This window comes from Plutella xylostella, chromosome 21 (genome assembly GCF_932276165.1).
Source record: "Plutella xylostella chromosome 21, ilPluXylo3.1, whole genome shotgun sequence".
In the NCBI taxonomy this organism is placed as follows: domain Eukaryota; kingdom Metazoa; phylum Arthropoda; class Insecta; order Lepidoptera; family Plutellidae; genus Plutella; species Plutella xylostella.
This window is the reverse complement of record NC_064001.1, coordinates 7,960,140-7,978,887: the sequence shown is the minus strand read 5'-3', so window position 1 is coordinate 7,978,887 and position 18,748 is coordinate 7,960,140. Positions and strand designations below refer to the sequence as shown.

At 36.4% G+C, this 18,748-nt stretch overlaps 1 protein-coding gene and 1 long non-coding RNA gene across 2 annotated transcripts; one reads left to right on the top strand and one right to left on the bottom strand.

Annotated features, from left to right (window-relative positions):
* The first annotated feature begins 538 nt into the window (after window positions 1-538).
* LOC105398296 (organic cation transporter protein) lies at window positions 539-17,410 on the top strand. Its single transcript, XM_048628587.1, has 6 exons — window positions 539-949; window positions 12,350-12,569; window positions 13,926-14,181; window positions 14,302-14,952; window positions 15,487-15,668; window positions 16,585-17,410. The coding sequence occupies exons 1-6, from the start codon at window positions 786-788 to the stop codon at window positions 16,750-16,752; spliced, it is 1,641 nt and encodes a 546-aa protein (XP_048484544.1). The 5' UTR covers window positions 539-785; the 3' UTR covers window positions 16,753-17,410.
* On the bottom strand, window positions 2,104-3,353 carry LOC125490167. The gene is made up of 2 exons (XR_007267519.1): window positions 2,979-3,353; window positions 2,104-2,701 (listed from the first exon to the last, which is right to left on the bottom strand). It is a non-coding gene; the product is annotated as an uncharacterized LOC125490167 (long non-coding RNA).
* Window positions 17,411-18,748: the final 1,338 nt, after the last annotated feature.

Genomic DNA, 18,748 nt, shown 5'->3' with positions numbered 1-18,748 from the left:
TTACATATGTATGTAAGTTCTGTACTATACTTCTATACTCGTACTTATCTGTGAGAGTGAGACAAGTGTGAAAATAAATACATTAAGAACTAGTAAGCACTTGCGAAGTGCAATTATTAATTATATGTACCTATGTATATGTAGTTATACTTAGTATCTGGTAGATTACAAATAGATACAGTCGTGAGTTTTATAACCCCGTTTGTCAATAGACTCGTTCTTGAAATGAGTTTTTAATTAGCTGACTAATGTCCTCATTATGCACTTATACAGATTAAACATTAATACAATGCATACAATAAAATGTTGCGTCGTATGTTTTGACGATTTGCATATTTCAAATAGGTACCACATCGAATCATAAGATATCTTCGTAATTATTATGCTGACGATAAGTTTATTATTAATTTTACATATAAATAAGGTGTCAACTGGATTATCTTTGTCATTCGGGTATGATGTACTTTCAAAGATAAGGCGAAACATGCAGACTCTTTGCTGATAAACTCGCTGGCTGGCGAGCGTCTCCTGGCCGGTGTAAATCCTTTTTGTTATCGACGCAAAGGAAAAAAATAGTTACGTTTCTGGTTTGGTGGCCGCAGGACGCATGCGCGCCGCTGACAGTTCACGCTGACGTCTGTCAGAGAAATGTGTCGGGAAATAGTGCGATTTCTGTTTATTTATCGTGTATTATTTTAAGTAGTTTAGTTAAAACCAGTGTTAATAATTTAGGAATTTAGAAACTCTATTACTTGTCTTATACCGTTAATAAAATATCCATTAAAATGCCTCAAGACAATCTCTCCGTAAGTTTGGACACTATTTTGCTGCATCTTGGACCTTTTGGGAAATTTAATATAGTAAACTATGCTTTACTATTGTTTCCCATATATCTGGCCGGAATGTATGGATCAGTGTTCGTGTTCGAAGCTCCAGACCTCAGCTACAGGTATGAAATAATCACTTTGATTTTAATGTAACCTCACTTAATTTCACTTCAGTTTTTGCGTATAAAACTATTGTTTTATGAATGAAAGCGTGAAATATTTTCCGAACATTGTATTGTTATCAGTGGAACGAATATATTTAATTGCAACTGTTCTAAATTTATTTCGCTTATAAAAGCGTATTTTAGAAACACCGCATGTTTCTTGAAAAATATTTGAAATCGGAACTGGCGTGTGTTGCGCATGCGTGCAGCCAAGGGGTGATTCTGGGACCCCTATTCTTTACGTATAACAGTTAACCCCTCGTTAATTAAATAACTCGTTGTAGATAACACACTTTTTAAGCAGGTCACATATTCCAACGGACTATTTAATAACTTATCTAGATACTGTTTCGAAATGGACTTAAGAACTTCGTTGTGTTTAGACGTTCACAATAATAATGAACACAATACTTAATGTTTTACAAACATTGAGTTCAGATAGTGTATCTGTTTAGATATGGATAGTAGATTGGATAGGTAGGTATATGCCTACCTACTATAATAAATTTAGTAGGTATGCATACCTTAGCTAAACAATTAAAAGGCACAGAATCTATCATATCAAACGCTCTCTACCGTTCGTTATATGCATAGTTAATTAATCAGAGAAAAATGTATGAACATTTTCTTTTAGAAAAAATGATTTCCCAAAGGAAATACTCCAGCAAAGAGCAAGTTTGTAGGTGCAATGTAACAAAGTTTTAAAACAAATTACAATGACTACTGCTATAGCCAAGTAGGTAGAGTGTAAGAATGGCAACATTTGAGGATAATATAAAGTAAGTGTTCTTTTCCTCCTTAGGTTTAGTCAGATTAAATTCCTCAATTGCAATAATAGACCGTAACAATGGAGTAATAGAGTAGGTACAGTTAACAAAAGCGATGATTACTCAAATGTACCTGGGCCATTATTTTATTTTGGGTACAATTTGACATACTTTTACAGATATTTTTTTCAAAAATAAACTTCTTATTAATTAACCTTTCAATATTTATTTATGTTAATTAACATTTATATTATTCATTAAATACATTTGCAGCGATGTTTTCTTGCTATTTCTTAAAGTTATTGACGTTTAATCGAGGAACGATGAGAAAAAAATACTACTGCGTTACTTTCATACAAAATTATGTTTTATTGTTAGGAACATATATTTTGGTTCGTAAACATATACCAGATAAAAAGTAAGAAAAAAAACATTAATCTAACAGTTTAAATTACAAAATATTCTCAGTTTTGTTATTCATTCTATAATAAAGTTTCCCACTGCGTTACCAATCAATAAGTTTTAATGCAATACTTTTCGAAAAAAGGACAAAATAATCATAATTTTTTGCTCAAAGTTTTAGAAATAGCTCTAAATAAGGTGAATTTTTAATTATTATATTTAGTTTAACATTCTTTCTAATATAGAGTAGCTAAAATGTTTGTGAATACTCTCAGGAAACGAGGGACAAATAGATAACGCTGTGGTTAATTGGTAACACAGTGGTATCTCAATCACAATCTTTATACTTTCTTCAATTAAAACTAATCATAATGTGAAAAAAACTATCAAACTAAAATTAACAGAACTCTTTGTTTAATATCAAACATTAAAATCGCTGAAAATATAACAACTTAATACTAAGAAATATTTCTCATTTTTTTTGCCTATAAAGCCGTTGTTTTTCAGCCGCTGTTTACGCCATTGAGTCTGAAATGTTATACTGTAACAATATAATATGCTCAAATGTTATATTTGTACCATAAATTGAGTAACAGATACCTGAAAACTATAAGAAAAACCCCTGAGTTACTATAGCTACAACTGCGTTACTGAAAAAGTAACGAAGTGTAGCGGTAACGCAGTTGTAAAACAATAACCTATTTGAAGTTAGTACTTAAATGAATACATTTACATGGGATATCAAAATGCCCTAATAATTGTTACTAATTATTACATATATTGCATGAAATAAAATAATAAATATCTATAAAACTCACCGTATGTCGCCGGTAACTCAGTGGCGTCACAATAAATACACGCGCTTCTCTCCAGGACTCTCATCCGAAAGACTTGGTCATTTTATCCGTCCCGCTCTCCTTCCTGCACTCCGATACAAATACACAGCCATTCAAATGATCTTAGGTGTAAGAAAGTGAAAAAAAGTTTATTTATGATTGAATTTCCTAGGGTAACCTAGTGTAGGTGTATTTTTGCTTAGGCTTGGGGACTCGGCCAGGAATATTAATTGTCCCATAATATGTTCATATAAAATCATGATTATTACCGTGAAGTAAAGTTTAAATAATGACACATTCGTTATAATATTCAAAAAAATTGTTTCCATTATAATTTTTTACACACGTTGTGCTTGTTTCATATGACTCGCTCCGAGGGACAGACATTTTTTGTATGAAAAACGATTGCGTTACCAAAAACAACAACAGAGTTACCGTAATTTGTAAATAAATAAAGTATTTTACATAAATTCATTATATTTTCTGTGACCGGTGTCTTATTTAATTGCTACAGACGGTAGCTATATTCCTGAATTTCATTATTTAATTTTTAAAAAATGTTTCTTTGTAGGGGACCGATAATGGTCCCTAAAATAAAATAATGGCCCACCTACATCATATTTTGTTTGTAGTTATGCAGTTGGAAGCGTCAGTCTTATGCCTCTTAAGTACATAAGTTCCTATTCTTTGTGCCACATCTATGACTCCCCGTTGGCGCATAATATTAAAGGTTTACGCTAGGTGTGGATACCTATCTCTTTTGCTGACTGTACCAGTACAGTATATTAAAAAAGTCATGCTCTGTCTTGTGGGCGTCCGAAAAGTATGTATGTAATTTCGTAGGACTACTTAGTTAAGACTACTTAGGTACTATTTACGTATTTAATCGACTGCTGTAGAAAACAAGCATAGAAAACTTACAGAAGGTTGCTTGTAACCCTTGCACGAGTCGTCCTGTGCAATTTTATTGTTAGTGTGAACCCCACTTTATAAACAAAGAACATAGACCTTATGAGTACCTACATCTGGCCTTATATGTTTCCTCAAGATCCCTACCTAAGATGCTTACCTTACAAATGACCTTCCAATAACTTTTTTTTCACACCTGCTTGAGGCTAATATCCTTTACTGTAAGAATAACGACCTGTTCCACAATGTCGGGATAAAGGTTATCTCTACTCATTCTAAAACGGCGATACAGCTCGCGACCTATAACGTGAGTACAAATAAATGTACAATGTAAAGCGGGTGGCTCGCTGGCAAGTCACTGTCACCACTGACTACCCGATCGGGGTTTACATCGCACCCTTAAGGGTCTGCAATAGGGAATCGAGGGTTGGCATTGTCATAGAATTATGTAGTAAATGATGCTCTACAGCCTTGAAAAAAATCACACAGATAGTTGAAGAGTCTAGCTAGGTGCTGAATCATTCGAATTTAAGTAAATGATTATGGATAACTGTAAATTAATTTCAGAATATCAAGAAAAACCAGTCAATCACACTCCCGTATTGTAACAACTGTGTCGTAATTATTAAGAATTTTCATATGATTTTTATCATATTATAAAGTTAAAGGCTTGGACTAGGCGCTAAATACCTTGTTTTTTAATAAACACACATTTATTTTGTGTAAATTAATCCCAGACTTGAGCAATTTTTTTCCCTCAAATCATCATACAAATATCTATGGCGGCTTTCTGTGTTATAAAATCATAAACACAAGTGACGTTTGACTCAGTTGGCCGCTGGCCTCCAAAGAAGGGTCACGTCGGTTTAGGCAGCACTGACAGCTCGCGATCTTATCGTGTACAGATACAAAATCACTGCACATTGGTTGTCATTGCACTTTTTCAACTTTTATGACACCAACATTTTGCCTTTGATACCGTTCCTATCGGGGCTCTTCTCAACAAGCTTTCTTTAATAGGAGTCAGAGGGGCCCAACATGATCTTTTCCGCTCCTACCTTTCAGAGAGACTACAGATGGTAAAAATTGGCGAATGTCTTAGTGATGAGCTAGAGATATCCTACGGAGTTCCTCAAGGTAGTATCTTGGGACCGATCCTCTTCCTGGTCTTTATAAACGACCTTTGTAACATATCTCTCACAAATGGCTCCATTATTACATATGCCGATGATACGGTACTTCTATTTGATGCCAATACCTGGATAGATATACAAGTCACAGCGCAGACGGGCTTTAACACCATACATAACTGGCTTCTGGTAAATTCATTATCTCTAAATACTTCTAAAACTAAATTCATACCTTTTTCTGTTACCTCAGTTAGTCAACCCCGCACAAGTTTGATCATCAAAGCACATCTCTGTCATCAGTCTTACAACCATTCAAATTGTGTATGTCCCTCTATTGCTCAAACTGACACCATAAAATATTTAGGCATCATCCTTGATAAACATTTGACTTTTAAACCTCACATTGAAACTCTCACCTCTAGGCTACGTAAACTCATGTAGGGGAGACCGGGGACAAAAGTAACAGTTTGTACATTCTGTCTGATTTCTCGTTATTAATAACATTTACGATAAAATAAATATAGTCACATAAAACTTTCGTATATAGTCTACAAATATCCATTATTACTTTACTTAATACATCTCGAATTTTAGCATTTCTAAAGCCTCAAAAAAAAAAGAGAAATCGTTACTTTCGACCCCATGGTCAGGACGAAAGTAACAAGGCATGGGTCGAAAGTAACAACCCGTAAATTTAGGCCAATGTTATAAATACGATTCAAAAGAAAGAACAAAAAAAACAATCAAATTATTTAGTTAAGAAAACTTCTTAAAAAACTTTCGAAACTAATAAAAACTTATGACTTATTGACAAAACTAAAAAAAAATTCTTAATATAAACTGTAAATGAGATCCATCATTTAAACTGACTAACTGATAAGAAGTTGTTTTATTTGTGCCATAATATACAATATTATGACACAAATGTCTAATCAAAACAACAAAAAATAAAAAATTATAATGTGACATGGCAAACTTACGTAAGTAATTCGTTACTTTTGTCCTGCCGCGAGCTGTTACTTTTGTACCCATCCCCATTTTTGAAATATCAGGTGACATAACTTTAAAACAGCACGTGTTATTCGAAAACAATTTATGACTTGCTACAGACAATCTTATAATTAATCAATGAACAAATAGTCATATGGTTCTTGGCATCTTAATTCTACGTAAACACTAAATGAATAAACACCAAAAAACGTACTTTTGGTGTGTAAAATCACGAAATGCTCACTAAAACAACCTAGCACCGCGGCACGGGCGCGGAAAATGATATCATGCGCGGGGGGCATCGCATGCTGACTACCAGCTGTCGCTTGGGACGTTAAGGCTATTGGGGAAGTCCACAGAGTCTTTGTTACTTTCTACCCGCTGTTACTTTTGTCCCCGGTCTCCCCTATGTCTTTAAATCAATCAGAAATGTTGCTGCTCCCTACATTATTAAAATGACATATCATGCCTTAGCAGAATCCATCCTCACATATTGTATCCCCTCCTGGGGTGGAGCAGCAAAAACTTTTCTGCAATCACTTGAAATTGCTCAACGAGGAGTACTTAAAGTAGCCACAAAACGTCCAATCCACTTCCCCACGACCGAACTCTATAAACTATGTGACGTTCTCACGGTCCGTCAACTTTTTGTATTAAAGACTAACCTTCTTCAACACCATCGTACACCTTACGACCCTATTCTGAAACGTCGTAAAGACCTAATCTGTCATACCCCATTCCCAAAGCTTACCTTCACTAAACGTCATAATGTCTACCTGGGTCCCTATCTTTACAATAAAATTAATAAAATCTTACCCATTCATCAAATTACATCCTATGAATGCAATTTAAGATTGACTAAATACCTAAAATCCCTTTCCTATGATGACACCGAAAAACTTGTGAATCCATTTAACTAATTTAAAAATTAAAAATCAATAATTTCTATATACACAGTACACACACGCACACTCGCACACACACACACACACACACACACACACACACACACACACACACACACGCGCACACACACACACACACACACACACACACACACACACACACACACACACACACACACACACACACACACACACACACACACACACACACACACACACACTCACACATGTCCGTATTCCCCAACCACTATCCATTTTTTATTGCATGTTAGTTTTAGCCTTACTCAATACAGTTTTAAATTTATTTAATTTTTATTGAAAGTTCAATATTGTTTAAATTATCTTGAATTGTAACCACTACTTTAACCTTTTCACCTCGAAAGAGGAACGGGCCTGCGTGCCATAAACACAGGTTTATTTTGAGCCTAGCTATGGTAGCAGACACCTCTCACATGCTTTGTTTATAGTTTAGTTATAAACTATTGTAAACCGTTTTTTCCTGAATAAAGATTTTTATTATTATTATTATTAACATAATTTGATTTGAAATTGAGGAAGCATAATTCTTCCAGTATATTCAATACATTAATTAAATTAGATAGTGTGCAATATTCTCGTGATATTACAGTCTCGTAAAGGTCTGATGAGGAGCAGGAATATAGCGAATGGATCTAAGTGATGACAATACGCACGAACATTAGGTTAGGGATCAAAAATACAGTCTCTTGGTGCTGGTTGAGGTATGGTCTCGTGAGGATCTGATGAGGGCAGTAACACGGTGGTGGCTCAATTTTATTTCAAAGATGTTAATAGCTAAAAGCATCGAGTTTGGGCTATTAAGTATGTTTTTCAGAGAGAGAGAAAGAGATTTTGTTTTTCCTCTGGATGTGTTAGGTTTACTGGGTTTACTAAGTTCATTCTGTTAATGGCATCAAGTTGTTATGTGTTCATAAGTAATAATTATTTATTAACAAAATGCTGTTGATTCTCCACGAAAATGTAAAAATAAAAATAAAATAAATAAAAATAAATTCGTAACGTAAAATTGTCAATGACGGAATTTCTTCTATAGACAGTAGCCATAAAAAAAACAAACGATAGATGGCGTGATTTGAAGATAAAGATACATTTTTTCGACACATAGACAGCAACAACAAAAAAATACAGATTTAAAGAAAAGAAACACATACTTATATAAAACAACAAAGAAAAAAAAAGGATGCACATCAAAATAACTGGAAAAAATATAAGCCCCAATTTACTTGTGTGGGACAGGGAGTACCATAATATTTTTTATGGGGTACTCCCCATCTATGCGAAATATAAGCTTGATATCTTTACCCGTTTCTGAGAAAAAGGGCGGTCACAGACAGTCAGTCAGACAGACGGACAACAAAGAGATCCTATAACGGTTGCTTTTTTTCTTTTGACGTTCGAAACCCTAAAATTAAGTAAAAATATTATGCTGCCAAAAAATGTACTTACAGGTATTGAAAAAGCGGTATATAAACAAATTATACCAGCAGAGGGTTCACCATTTAGCTGAATGTTACTTAGAAAACGGCCTTGAGTGGCGGTCAAGTTGGTCCCCGCCTGCAATACTTTCCATTAACATTGGGACTCGTTTTCATGTTTTTAGCGTACAGGTTTTTAGTTTTTTATAATTGTATTTTTTTATTTGTAACTTTTTAGTTGTTTTTATTTTATTAAATTTTACGTCGGTAGGTAGTTCATGATCATTTTTTATTTCAATAATTTTGGTGTTGTTATTTAAATACCTTCAATATGCATATTTTTGTAATGTGAAAATCAAGTCCTTTCATTTGATACCTTACACGGCAAAGTTGAATTATTATTTTTTCGATCATCACGTTATGTCCTCAAGAGGGCGCTATGTACATTTTAATGGGACGTCATAGCCTATAGCCATCGCGCCATCAATACGCTTCTAATAATACCTCATACATCGAAATCTATCAAGCCGTTTAGGCTACAGGAGGGAACAAAGAAACAGACAAACATACATATATACATACATACAATCAAAAAACATTACCCTCCTCCTTCGGCAGTCGGGTAAAAAGGAGTAAGACAGGGGGTCATTCTGAACTTTTGCTCTACGAGTTTTGGAAATTAACAAAAAAAAACCTTTTTCATAGAAACTTTGTTGGACATGTGACTTTTTACCATGGAAAACGAATATTTTTTTTCGCGAATTTGCAAATCTCGTAGAACAAAAGTTGTTCAGAATGAGCCCTTGAGTCATCCCCTTTTGGCTTAGTATAGCCCTTTTGCGACACTATGTATTTACTTTGCTTTGTCGTCGGGGTTCAGTTGGCTGGATGATGCCCGAAACTTATTATCTACACTTTAATACTTTTAGTTACCTTTCTACAAGTAAATACCACATTTGTTTGAGAAAGCTAATCGGGTTCCGAGTATAGAGTAAAGTGGCACCCCTATTAATTTTTACTCTTTCCTGGTGCCTACCAGTGTAAGTAAGAATTATACTTACTTACCCTAAAATCACCCAAAATGTACTTGAACATAATTGACAATAAAGTTGGCGAGTAAAAGTTTATCGACCCACTGTGCAAACTTACATGTGTGCGTGTCACTGCGTGTGCTGTGTGAAGAGCATTGAAAACCAAAAATTGGCGCGGCACGTCACCCTGTACGGGCCCTTAATCAATTATATACAGTCTCTTTGCATTTTTTCTACAAAATGTATGTCACTAATTTACTCAGTACATAATATACATACTTACACCATAACTTTGCAGCCATTAACATCTTAAGCCAACTTCACACTAATTACTCCCATACCCATACTCATTGTGTCCCCAATAGTTTGATTTCCAGTAACATACCCCTATTATACCCCAACCCTAAGCCATAAACCACACTTGATCTAGCTGGACACGATTAATAACGAATATACCTGATGCGTATCTGAAGACCCCAGAGTTTGCATTAGAGCAGTGTTTTTCAACCTGTGGGTCGCGACCCCCTGGGGGGTCGCGAAGCTTCTGTAGGGGGGTCGCCAAAGGTCGAAAAAACTTTAATATTTATTTATTAAGTAAGACTATTAATTTAAAAGTACTTTTACTAAAAAAAACTAAGTGGCCCAAATGCTGCTTAAGAACGTGTAGGCTTGGTAAAAACTTGGACAAGACGAAAGTCATGTACAATGATCACATCAAACCGGAGCCGGTGATCGGTGGTGAGGAAACTATCAAAGTTGTGCAAGAATACGTCTACCTCTGACATACTATTCGGCTAGGCTCATGCAACTTTGAGAAGGAGGCCGCAAGGCGCATCCAACTGGGTTGAGCTGCATTCGAGAAACTTCGTCACACATTATCCTCGGCCATCCCTCTGAGCCTGAAGACAAAAGTCTTCAACCAGTGCGTCCTGCCAGTGATGACGTATGGTGCAGAGACGTGGGCAATGATGGTAGGACTGGTCTACCGATTTAAAGTCGATCAGCGTGCTATGGAGAGAGCTATTCTTGGGGTTTCTCTGATGGATCGTATTAGAATTGAGTTTATCCGTCAGAGGATTAAGATTACCGACATAGTTGTCAAAATATACAAGCTGAAGTGGCAGTGGGCTAGTCATATATGCCGAAGAACCCATAACCGTTGGGGTAGATGAGTTCTCGAGTGGAGACTACGAACAAGCAAACGCAGCGTGGAAGGCCTTCTTGCCTGGTTCCAAGACGACGGCCACAAGTTTTTTTTTTGTAAAGCCAGGTTGTTATGTTGTCTTTTGCATTTTCATTTCTCCTTGAAAACTTTTATTCAAGATATTAAAATACTCAAAAAAGTCAGAAAGAAAAGCTGTAATTTCAAAGGAAATTCCGGGTCGCAATGGCATTAGTCGTACGTACGTACCGTATTATCGAGACACGTGTCCGATGTATGTAATTGTAAATTAATGTGTTTTAAATCCGATAAGTAGTTATGTACTCCGAATCCTAGTCATGGAGAGCATAAATACGTGATATGGAATGAATATTGAGAATACTGTAACATACACATACATACTTATTAAAAAAACCGAAGGATCCAGGGGGTCGCGAAATATTTTTTTATACCAGGGGGGTCGCGTCATGAAAAAGGTTGAAAAACACTGCATTAGAGTATCTGTGTGAGATGCAAAGTATTTAAAAACTTATCGTTTCGTCATTGTTCATGGGAGATTTTCAACCATAGACAAAAACCGATTATAGATGGCGCTAGTAAAACTTCATACTCAACAGCACTGCATTTTTTTAGCCGGCATGGATTCCAGTCCTTTCAGCCAATACAAAAACCCAATGGATATGAATTCAACCATATGCAATAACTAGCTGTTATATTATACATAATATTAAGTGTTAACTAGTTTAAGACAGCTTTGTACAGTAAGGGGCAGATAAATCTGACCCCCCTCAGAAGCATTGTTAGTATGAGGGGGATCAGGTTTCTTTGCATCTGACCGTACCATTTATGATATCTTCCGTCCCCTCAGAAGAATGCAGCTAATAAAAAACGACAGGCCAAATGCCATCTAGTGGTCGATTTTGGAACTTTTAAACGTCAAAAGAAAACCTCTCATTGAGTAGTAAACATTAGCAAAAACTTTAATCTTGATTTGAAAGGGTATTTAATACGGGCATTGGCAAATTACATACTTTCTTCACCAATTGGCATTGGCACAATGATGATGATGCATAAGTCAATGCAACAGTGCTAAATATCTCATCTCATTTTTACTAAGAATCAATCCGTATTCAAAAATCCGGGTTGTGTCCTTCACATGATACGTTTGCATGTTCAAGGTCTGCTGATAACACTTATCGTGAATACTTTATTTGCAAGGGCATAACATAAACAGCCGTTTATCCGAGTTCCTTAGCTATAGGACTTAGATGTTGCCCCAAAGTGAGTGCTACTTTTTTTACCCAATGTTTATTAGACACGTCTATAACCAAGAAAATAATTATTTATATTTTTAAACAACTCCGTCAGAAATCAAACCTGGGAATTTTAGAAAACTACTCACTACTGCCGCAGTAGTGAGTAGTAGTATCGCGCAGTAGTACTGCGCGATTCGCTCTATAAGGATTTGGATATATTTTTTACAATAAGATAAATTTAACATAGCAGTCACAGTAGGGTGTCGGTCAGTCTAAATTTAACACTGATCACAGATTTTTTTGACCTAGTGATGATAAACTTCCATATCCTATGAAGGAAGTTATGAGGTTTCTGTTAACGGTGTATTTGGTTACACTGTTAATGTAAAAGATAAAAATATTTAAAACGGTTTGAATAAAAGCGGGCATAGTGCGGGTTGGTGAACCCCAACATAAGCAAACTTTTGCTGAGAGAAAAAATAAATATAAGGATAAAGATAAGTGCTCTTTTTCCAGATGCGCAGTGGACGAATGCGAATCCACCTTGAATCACTCCCTGTGGTTACCCCACGCGCTGCCACAGGATAAGGGGGTGCCATCGAAATGCCGGCGATATTCTATGAACGAGACCGTCTACACTAGCAATAGCACCTGCAGCGTGGATAGCTTCGACTCGAGCTATTCCGTGGAATGTAACAGCTTCGTGTACAGCGATGAGGATTCTGCTGTCAAAGACGTGAGTTTACTTGGTCTTGCAATCATCATCAAAGATGATAACTTGTAAATAGTTTAACAGAAGCGTGTTCATTTTCGTGGTTGGTAATTCGATCAGTCATTGTAGATAATAAACAACAGAACTACTAAACACAATGTATAATTATTTGATTAGTAATTAAACTTGACTTGAAATAACTAATTGGTCGTAAACTTTATTCAATCTGACACGTCTTATTGTTAAGAATTAGACTGGATTAGGGTTTGCCACCAAGGTGAAAGAAAGAGTCAGTCAGAATCAGATGAGGTGTCAATTACTGATTGCCTAAGATACCTACAGTTGATTCGTTTAGCATTCAAAAGCCTGGGTGACCGAATGCACAGACGAAATGATATAAGCAGAGAAATTCTTGATAGAAGATGTTGTCACCGCAACAACGGCAGCGGCGGCCTAAATTGATGAATAATATCGTTCAAGAGGTCAATCTCTTTTAACTTTAACCTCTGTTCGAGATAATGACTCGGGACCGAGACACTCGAGACGGATATAAATGAGACACAAATAACTCCATTATCTTTATAGTGATGTGCAAGAGTATTTAAAAACAGATAAAGTACAGTTATACGATCGGATATTTGCTTTTCGGATTAAAATAATTATATTCATAGTGTAGATTCTGTAAATCGAGAAAAGTGGACCTGTAGTTGTAATTTTCATTTGTTGTTAGACTGATCCGTATTACATTTGAAGTCGCGCAGATTTTTATGAAAATAATGTGGTTAAGATTATTATTCAGGGGACTATGACCACAATTATATAGCTACTCTTAAATATTGCATACTGAAGTAACTGTGGTCATGTCTGCCGAAGAACCTATTCATAATCCCATTTGGTGCTTAAAAAAACTTTAGAGCCGTAGGAAAAAACCGTTACAAAATCCGGTATGAATGAATCGTCACTAGTTATTATTACGTGGAGCGTGCCACGCATGCTATAGGTGCGAACGCGACAGTGGCGTGATGTCGGTGATAAAACGTCGGGTGATCCACTCGTCGTAATCTAGTTTCAATGACCCACTATTATAGGCGTTTCTGTATTGATAAAAAATACTAGCGGTGTAATCGTTCTGGATAAGGAGTTTTTGACCGATTGCGTTAGTTTAGTATTTGCTGATCAAACTACGACCGATCTATATACCTATAGATTTTATACTATTATTTTTTGTATTGTCCTATGTTTATGTCAGCATTGTTTTTTTCAAATACCGTACCTTTTACTTGCCATTTTACTGCTGCTTGTTTTTTTATTAAATGTACCTATACATATATATGCGTACAAAGTCTTAGTACCTGACGTTAACAACCGGCCTTTTTTTAGTTCAACCTCGCCTGCCAAAACTGGAAGAGGACCCTGATTGGGACAGTGCACAATGCTGGTCTATTCGTCTCGCTCCCACTCACGGGCATCATATCCGACAGATACGGGAGAAAGTTGGCTTTGTCAATTGCATCCCTCATGAATGGAGTCTTCGGGTTCCTTCGATCGTTTTCGGTGAATTACACTATGATGCTCGTTCTGGAGTTCCTAGAAGCCGGGCTGGGGGCTGGCGCTTATAGTACTGCATTTGTTATAGGTAAGATACAGGGTGGTATTTGACGATATCCCTAGCTTATTCATTATAGTATCAAGTTTTATGGATTTAAACACCTTTGCCATTCCATTCAGGACTGAACGCCATTTAAACTTGTTTCAGCTATGGAGTTAGTGGGTCCGAAAGGCCGTGTTTTCGGCAACACACTCATCAACGGGGTATACGTCCTTGGTCTGATGACGCTGGCCGGTCTCAGCTGGAGACTGCAAAGCTGGAGACATCTCCTCCAGATCATCTACGCACCAGCAGTCCTGGTCTTCTCATACATCTGGCTACTGAATGAAAGCGTCCGATGGTTGCTCAGCAAAGGAAGAAACAATGAGGCGATTGATATTCTTAAAAAGGCAGCCAAGATGAATAATGTAGAGCTGTCAGAACAACTGCTGTACCCTTTAAATGACGTACAGAAAACTAATAAACCAACAGAAGAGAGCGAAGCTGATCAAAGCAAGGAACAGAAAGGCACAGAGTCAACTTTCGCGAGAGTGATTAAGTCGCGTATAATCAGAAAACGAGTTTTTGTGTGTTCATTCCTTTGGATTACGTGTACATTCGTTTACTACGGGTTGTCGATAAACTCAGTGTCCTTAGCCGGTAATAAGTATGTGAACTTTATGCTGGTCGGTTTCGTTGAGATTCCGGCGAATATTGTGTGTTTGTTGATACTGGACCGGTACGGCAGAAAGCGGACTTTAGTCTCTATGTATGTGCTCAGTGCGTTGCTGTGTATCAGCTTGTCGCTGGTTCCCAAAGGTAATGTTTATCTCATCTAACTTATGATCAAGTAGAAATGCTACTACCTCATTTTAGCTTCCTTAAATTTACTATGCATTTGATTTCTTCATAATCTAGGCCCCAAGTAAAGGGCTTTTCAACTTCCCGTTCTTTAAGACTTTATTTTGTTATCATTCATTATATTATTTACTTTATGTTTTCATGTGATGTCTTGTAACTTAAAGAGTCTCTTCCTCTCAGAAGACCTAATTATCTCTACTTTTTGAGGCTCTGACAGCATCTGTTTCTTTTACTTCGTGTTACTTATTATACTGTTTTCCGCATATCATGTTGTGGTCACCAATATTCGTTTCTGTATCTTTAAGCCCTTTCTCCCACTACACGACTCTCAAGCGACGCGACTGCGACGCAACCCATGATCGCCTATAAAAACGAATCTTCGACGCGTCGTTGACTCGTCAAATATATGCGACCAAGAGTTGCGTCGCAGTCGCGTCACTTGAGAGTCACGCAGTGAGTGAAGAGGTTAATGTTTTTAATTATCCGCCGCAGATCTGAAGTGGCTGTCCCTGATCCTGTACCTCTCCGGCAAGTTCTCGATCACGGTGGCGTACAGCTCCGTGTACATCTACGTGTCGGAGGTGTTCCCCACCAGCGTGCGGCAGTCGCTGCTGGCGGTCTGCTCGTCGCTGGGCCGCGTCGGCTCCACGCTCGCGCCTCTCACTCCGTTATTGGTTTGTATTTTGTTGTTTTTCCCGTCTTAGTGAGCACCGAAGTCCTAAAAGGAACACCCATGCAAAATTACAGACTCCTAGCACTTGTAGTAAAGTCGGGTGGTCGAGAATCGAGAGAAGGGTGGTTAGCCTTCCTTTTGTCATAATGATGGACAATGCCTGACATCATCTCAATCACCAGAAGGGTCAGATCAGGATAAAAAACGAACGACAGATGCCATGCAATCGGCACGTTTAATACGTGATAGATTCGTGGTTATTTGACTGCAGCGCTCCGAAATTTTGTATTCCATAAGCTTTATAATCACCGTACTTAACTTTTTTATATTTTTCATGAAGAATTTTCACCTATAAAGTCTAAAATCAAAGCTGCTGCATTGGATACTAAAGGAAAATCAATGCTCATTATTTGCACTTAGCAATAGTGCTATTCAAGGCAATAGCTCCTAAAAGCTCCTTTGTGATTTGTTGATTTAGTAACGATAGGATAATTTATTTTCCTGGTTGGTCGTAGCACGGCAATGCCAATGCATGCTTCTATGAAAATGTGTTTCAAACGAAACAAAGTAATACAGGAAGTTATTTTCAGCAATTAATTTCTGTACGGTCAATACAGATACAGCTCAAAAAGTTATAGCACTTTTTAGAGAATGAAAGAGAGGTCGTATCAGTACAACTTTTATCCCACCACCGGTACCCCTTACAAACGTGAATGAAGTGAAAGTTTTTGCGGTGCGACGGCGGGGCAACGCATTGTGAGCTTTCATACATCTTAGCGCAACTGACTAATAAAGTGCAGTTCTGCAGTTGATACATCAGTCGTTGAGGATCCCTTCGAGAACCTCTTCATGCCGCTCTTGAATGCACATCTTGTACACGCCTCACCGTTGGTATAACTTTATGATTTCTTCCCCAGGCGCTGTACTACGCGAACCTGCCCGCAATATTCTTCGGCAGTCTGGCGCTGATGGCCAGCCTCCTTGTCTTCACACTCCCGGAGACCCTCAACCTCCCACTACCAGACACGATAGAGGAAGCAGAGATGCTGTCCACGGTGAAGAGAGAGAAGCCAACAGTAGAGTAGGAGAGACAGAGGTGGAAAGTTTTGTCAAGGTTTTGTCGCCATTGGAGCAGTGGAAAGTAAACACGAATTTGTATGGAGCTGAGCTAGTGAATCGCCGCCTAGCTCGCGCCATACAAATTTGAGTCGATTTTCACCACTCGATCGGTAAAGAAAAACCTACACTTGGCCCTCTAATTCCAGTGACCATGTTGAAAGAAAGTACAAAATATTGATATTGTTTTATAGGTACCTAAGTAAGCTGTGGGAGTTTTGATAAGTAAATAAATGATTAATTAGGTATACTTACATTTGACTTTCGCATTTTGGTAATAAGCACAATATCTAATACACAAATGTTTTTATGCACCTGAAATCTCCTATAAAATTTATAAGTAAGTAATTATGAATTTATCTTTTAAATATTATTAATTTTTAAAAAAAGTATTGTCCAATGCACAATATTTTACATCATAATAAAATATTTATAAATGCTGTATTTTATTGCTCAAGTTAACTAAAGTATAATACGATACCTCGATAAATTATAAGATTTTTTTAACATTATTAAATCTCTAAGTATCTGTATTTTTTATATTGACTCTCCATTATTATAAGCATGAATATGAGTGACGTATATTGCATTATTATGAACTATAAAATAAAAACTAACCATTTATTACTTACATGTTTCATTTTCCGACGCTTCCTTCAAAGGAGTGCAAGCATTTTAAAAACATGTTTAGGCCCTCCTCATCCAGCCACGCTGCTATTTACGTGAATGCGTGTCCGAACGTTGATTATAATAATAATAATAATAATAAAGCCTTTATTCAATAGAAATTTTTAACATGCAATTGACATTATTAAAATAAATACACTTTATAATTATTCATGCATTTTTTAAGAATTATATAAATTTATATTTTTTGCTGACATTAAATTACAATAAAATTAAACAAAAATCAATAAAATTCCTACAATTCATTTAGTTATACAATAACATAAAATTAGCATTAACATTATAAGTACTTATAGAATTGATGTCAGAAATAATAATTTAATTTTCAAAATAAATAAAAAATAATAATAATGTCAGACCAAGCAACACAAAGCAAAAAAATGATGTTTAATTTATATTCCAAATGTCATCTTATTAAAAGTCCTTATAAGGACAGGTGAGGCCTCTCACTTACTCAAAAATTTCAGTGAGGTGTGGTCTGTATCACCCTAGCTGACCAGGCTTGTCTGGGTGATTGATCATTTTGCAACGATTTTGAGCAATGAATATTTTTGCCATCTTGTTCCACGCAGCTCTATTATGGGCAAATCTCCACCACAGCGGATGGAATGATCGTAACTCATCATGAGATGGTCTGATGAGTTGATTATAAGTATCTCCTTTTGTACAGATAACACGCACAACTTTATACACATAAACTGTACGTGCTTTTATAAATTCACGAAAAACGCAGCGTGATGCAGGCAGTGTAAAAACCGCCTTATTATCAACGATGCAGTGAAAGCAAACTCTATAGCTCAAATTACAGTCGTGAAACATTTCTGCTTCATACAGTTAAGGCGTTATGATTCACCCTAATCATTGTGCAATAAACTTATAGGTAGGTACCTACTACGAAGTAGTTTTACTGTTTGTACCCTAATATATTGTTTACTGAAAGAAAAATGAACCTTTGTAAACACATGAACAATATAATCAATCACTACTACAAACAGATACAGCAAACATCGTCTATATATACACTCTACAAACAGTACATTTATTGTTTCCGAAGCTCGTGAAAAAGAGAATATAAATCGATGCTTTCACTTTAATGTCGGATCATATTAAGTATTATCTATATTGAATATTGTGTAAACAGTTAACAGTATCGCGTTTCAGATAAGTTCTTTTGACTAAATAGTGTGTTTTTATTTTTTAATAATAAGTAGTGCCTTTATTTCTACAAGTTAAACTGGACATTACACTAAGTTTGAAACAAGAAGTTTAGTTCGAATC

Coding starts and splice junctions, on each gene's coding strand:
- LOC105398296 (XM_048628587.1), top strand. CDS start 786: ATGCCTCAAGACAATCTCTCCGTAAGTTTGGACACTATTTTGCTGCAT. Junction 14,953..15,486: donor CTTGTCGCTGGTTCCCAAAG/GTAATGTTTATC, acceptor TATCCGCCGCAG/ATCTGAAGTGGCTGTCCCTG. Junction 15,669..16,584: donor CGCCTCTCACTCCGTTATTG/GTTTGTATTTTG, acceptor TTTCTTCCCCAG/GCGCTGTACTACGCGAACCT.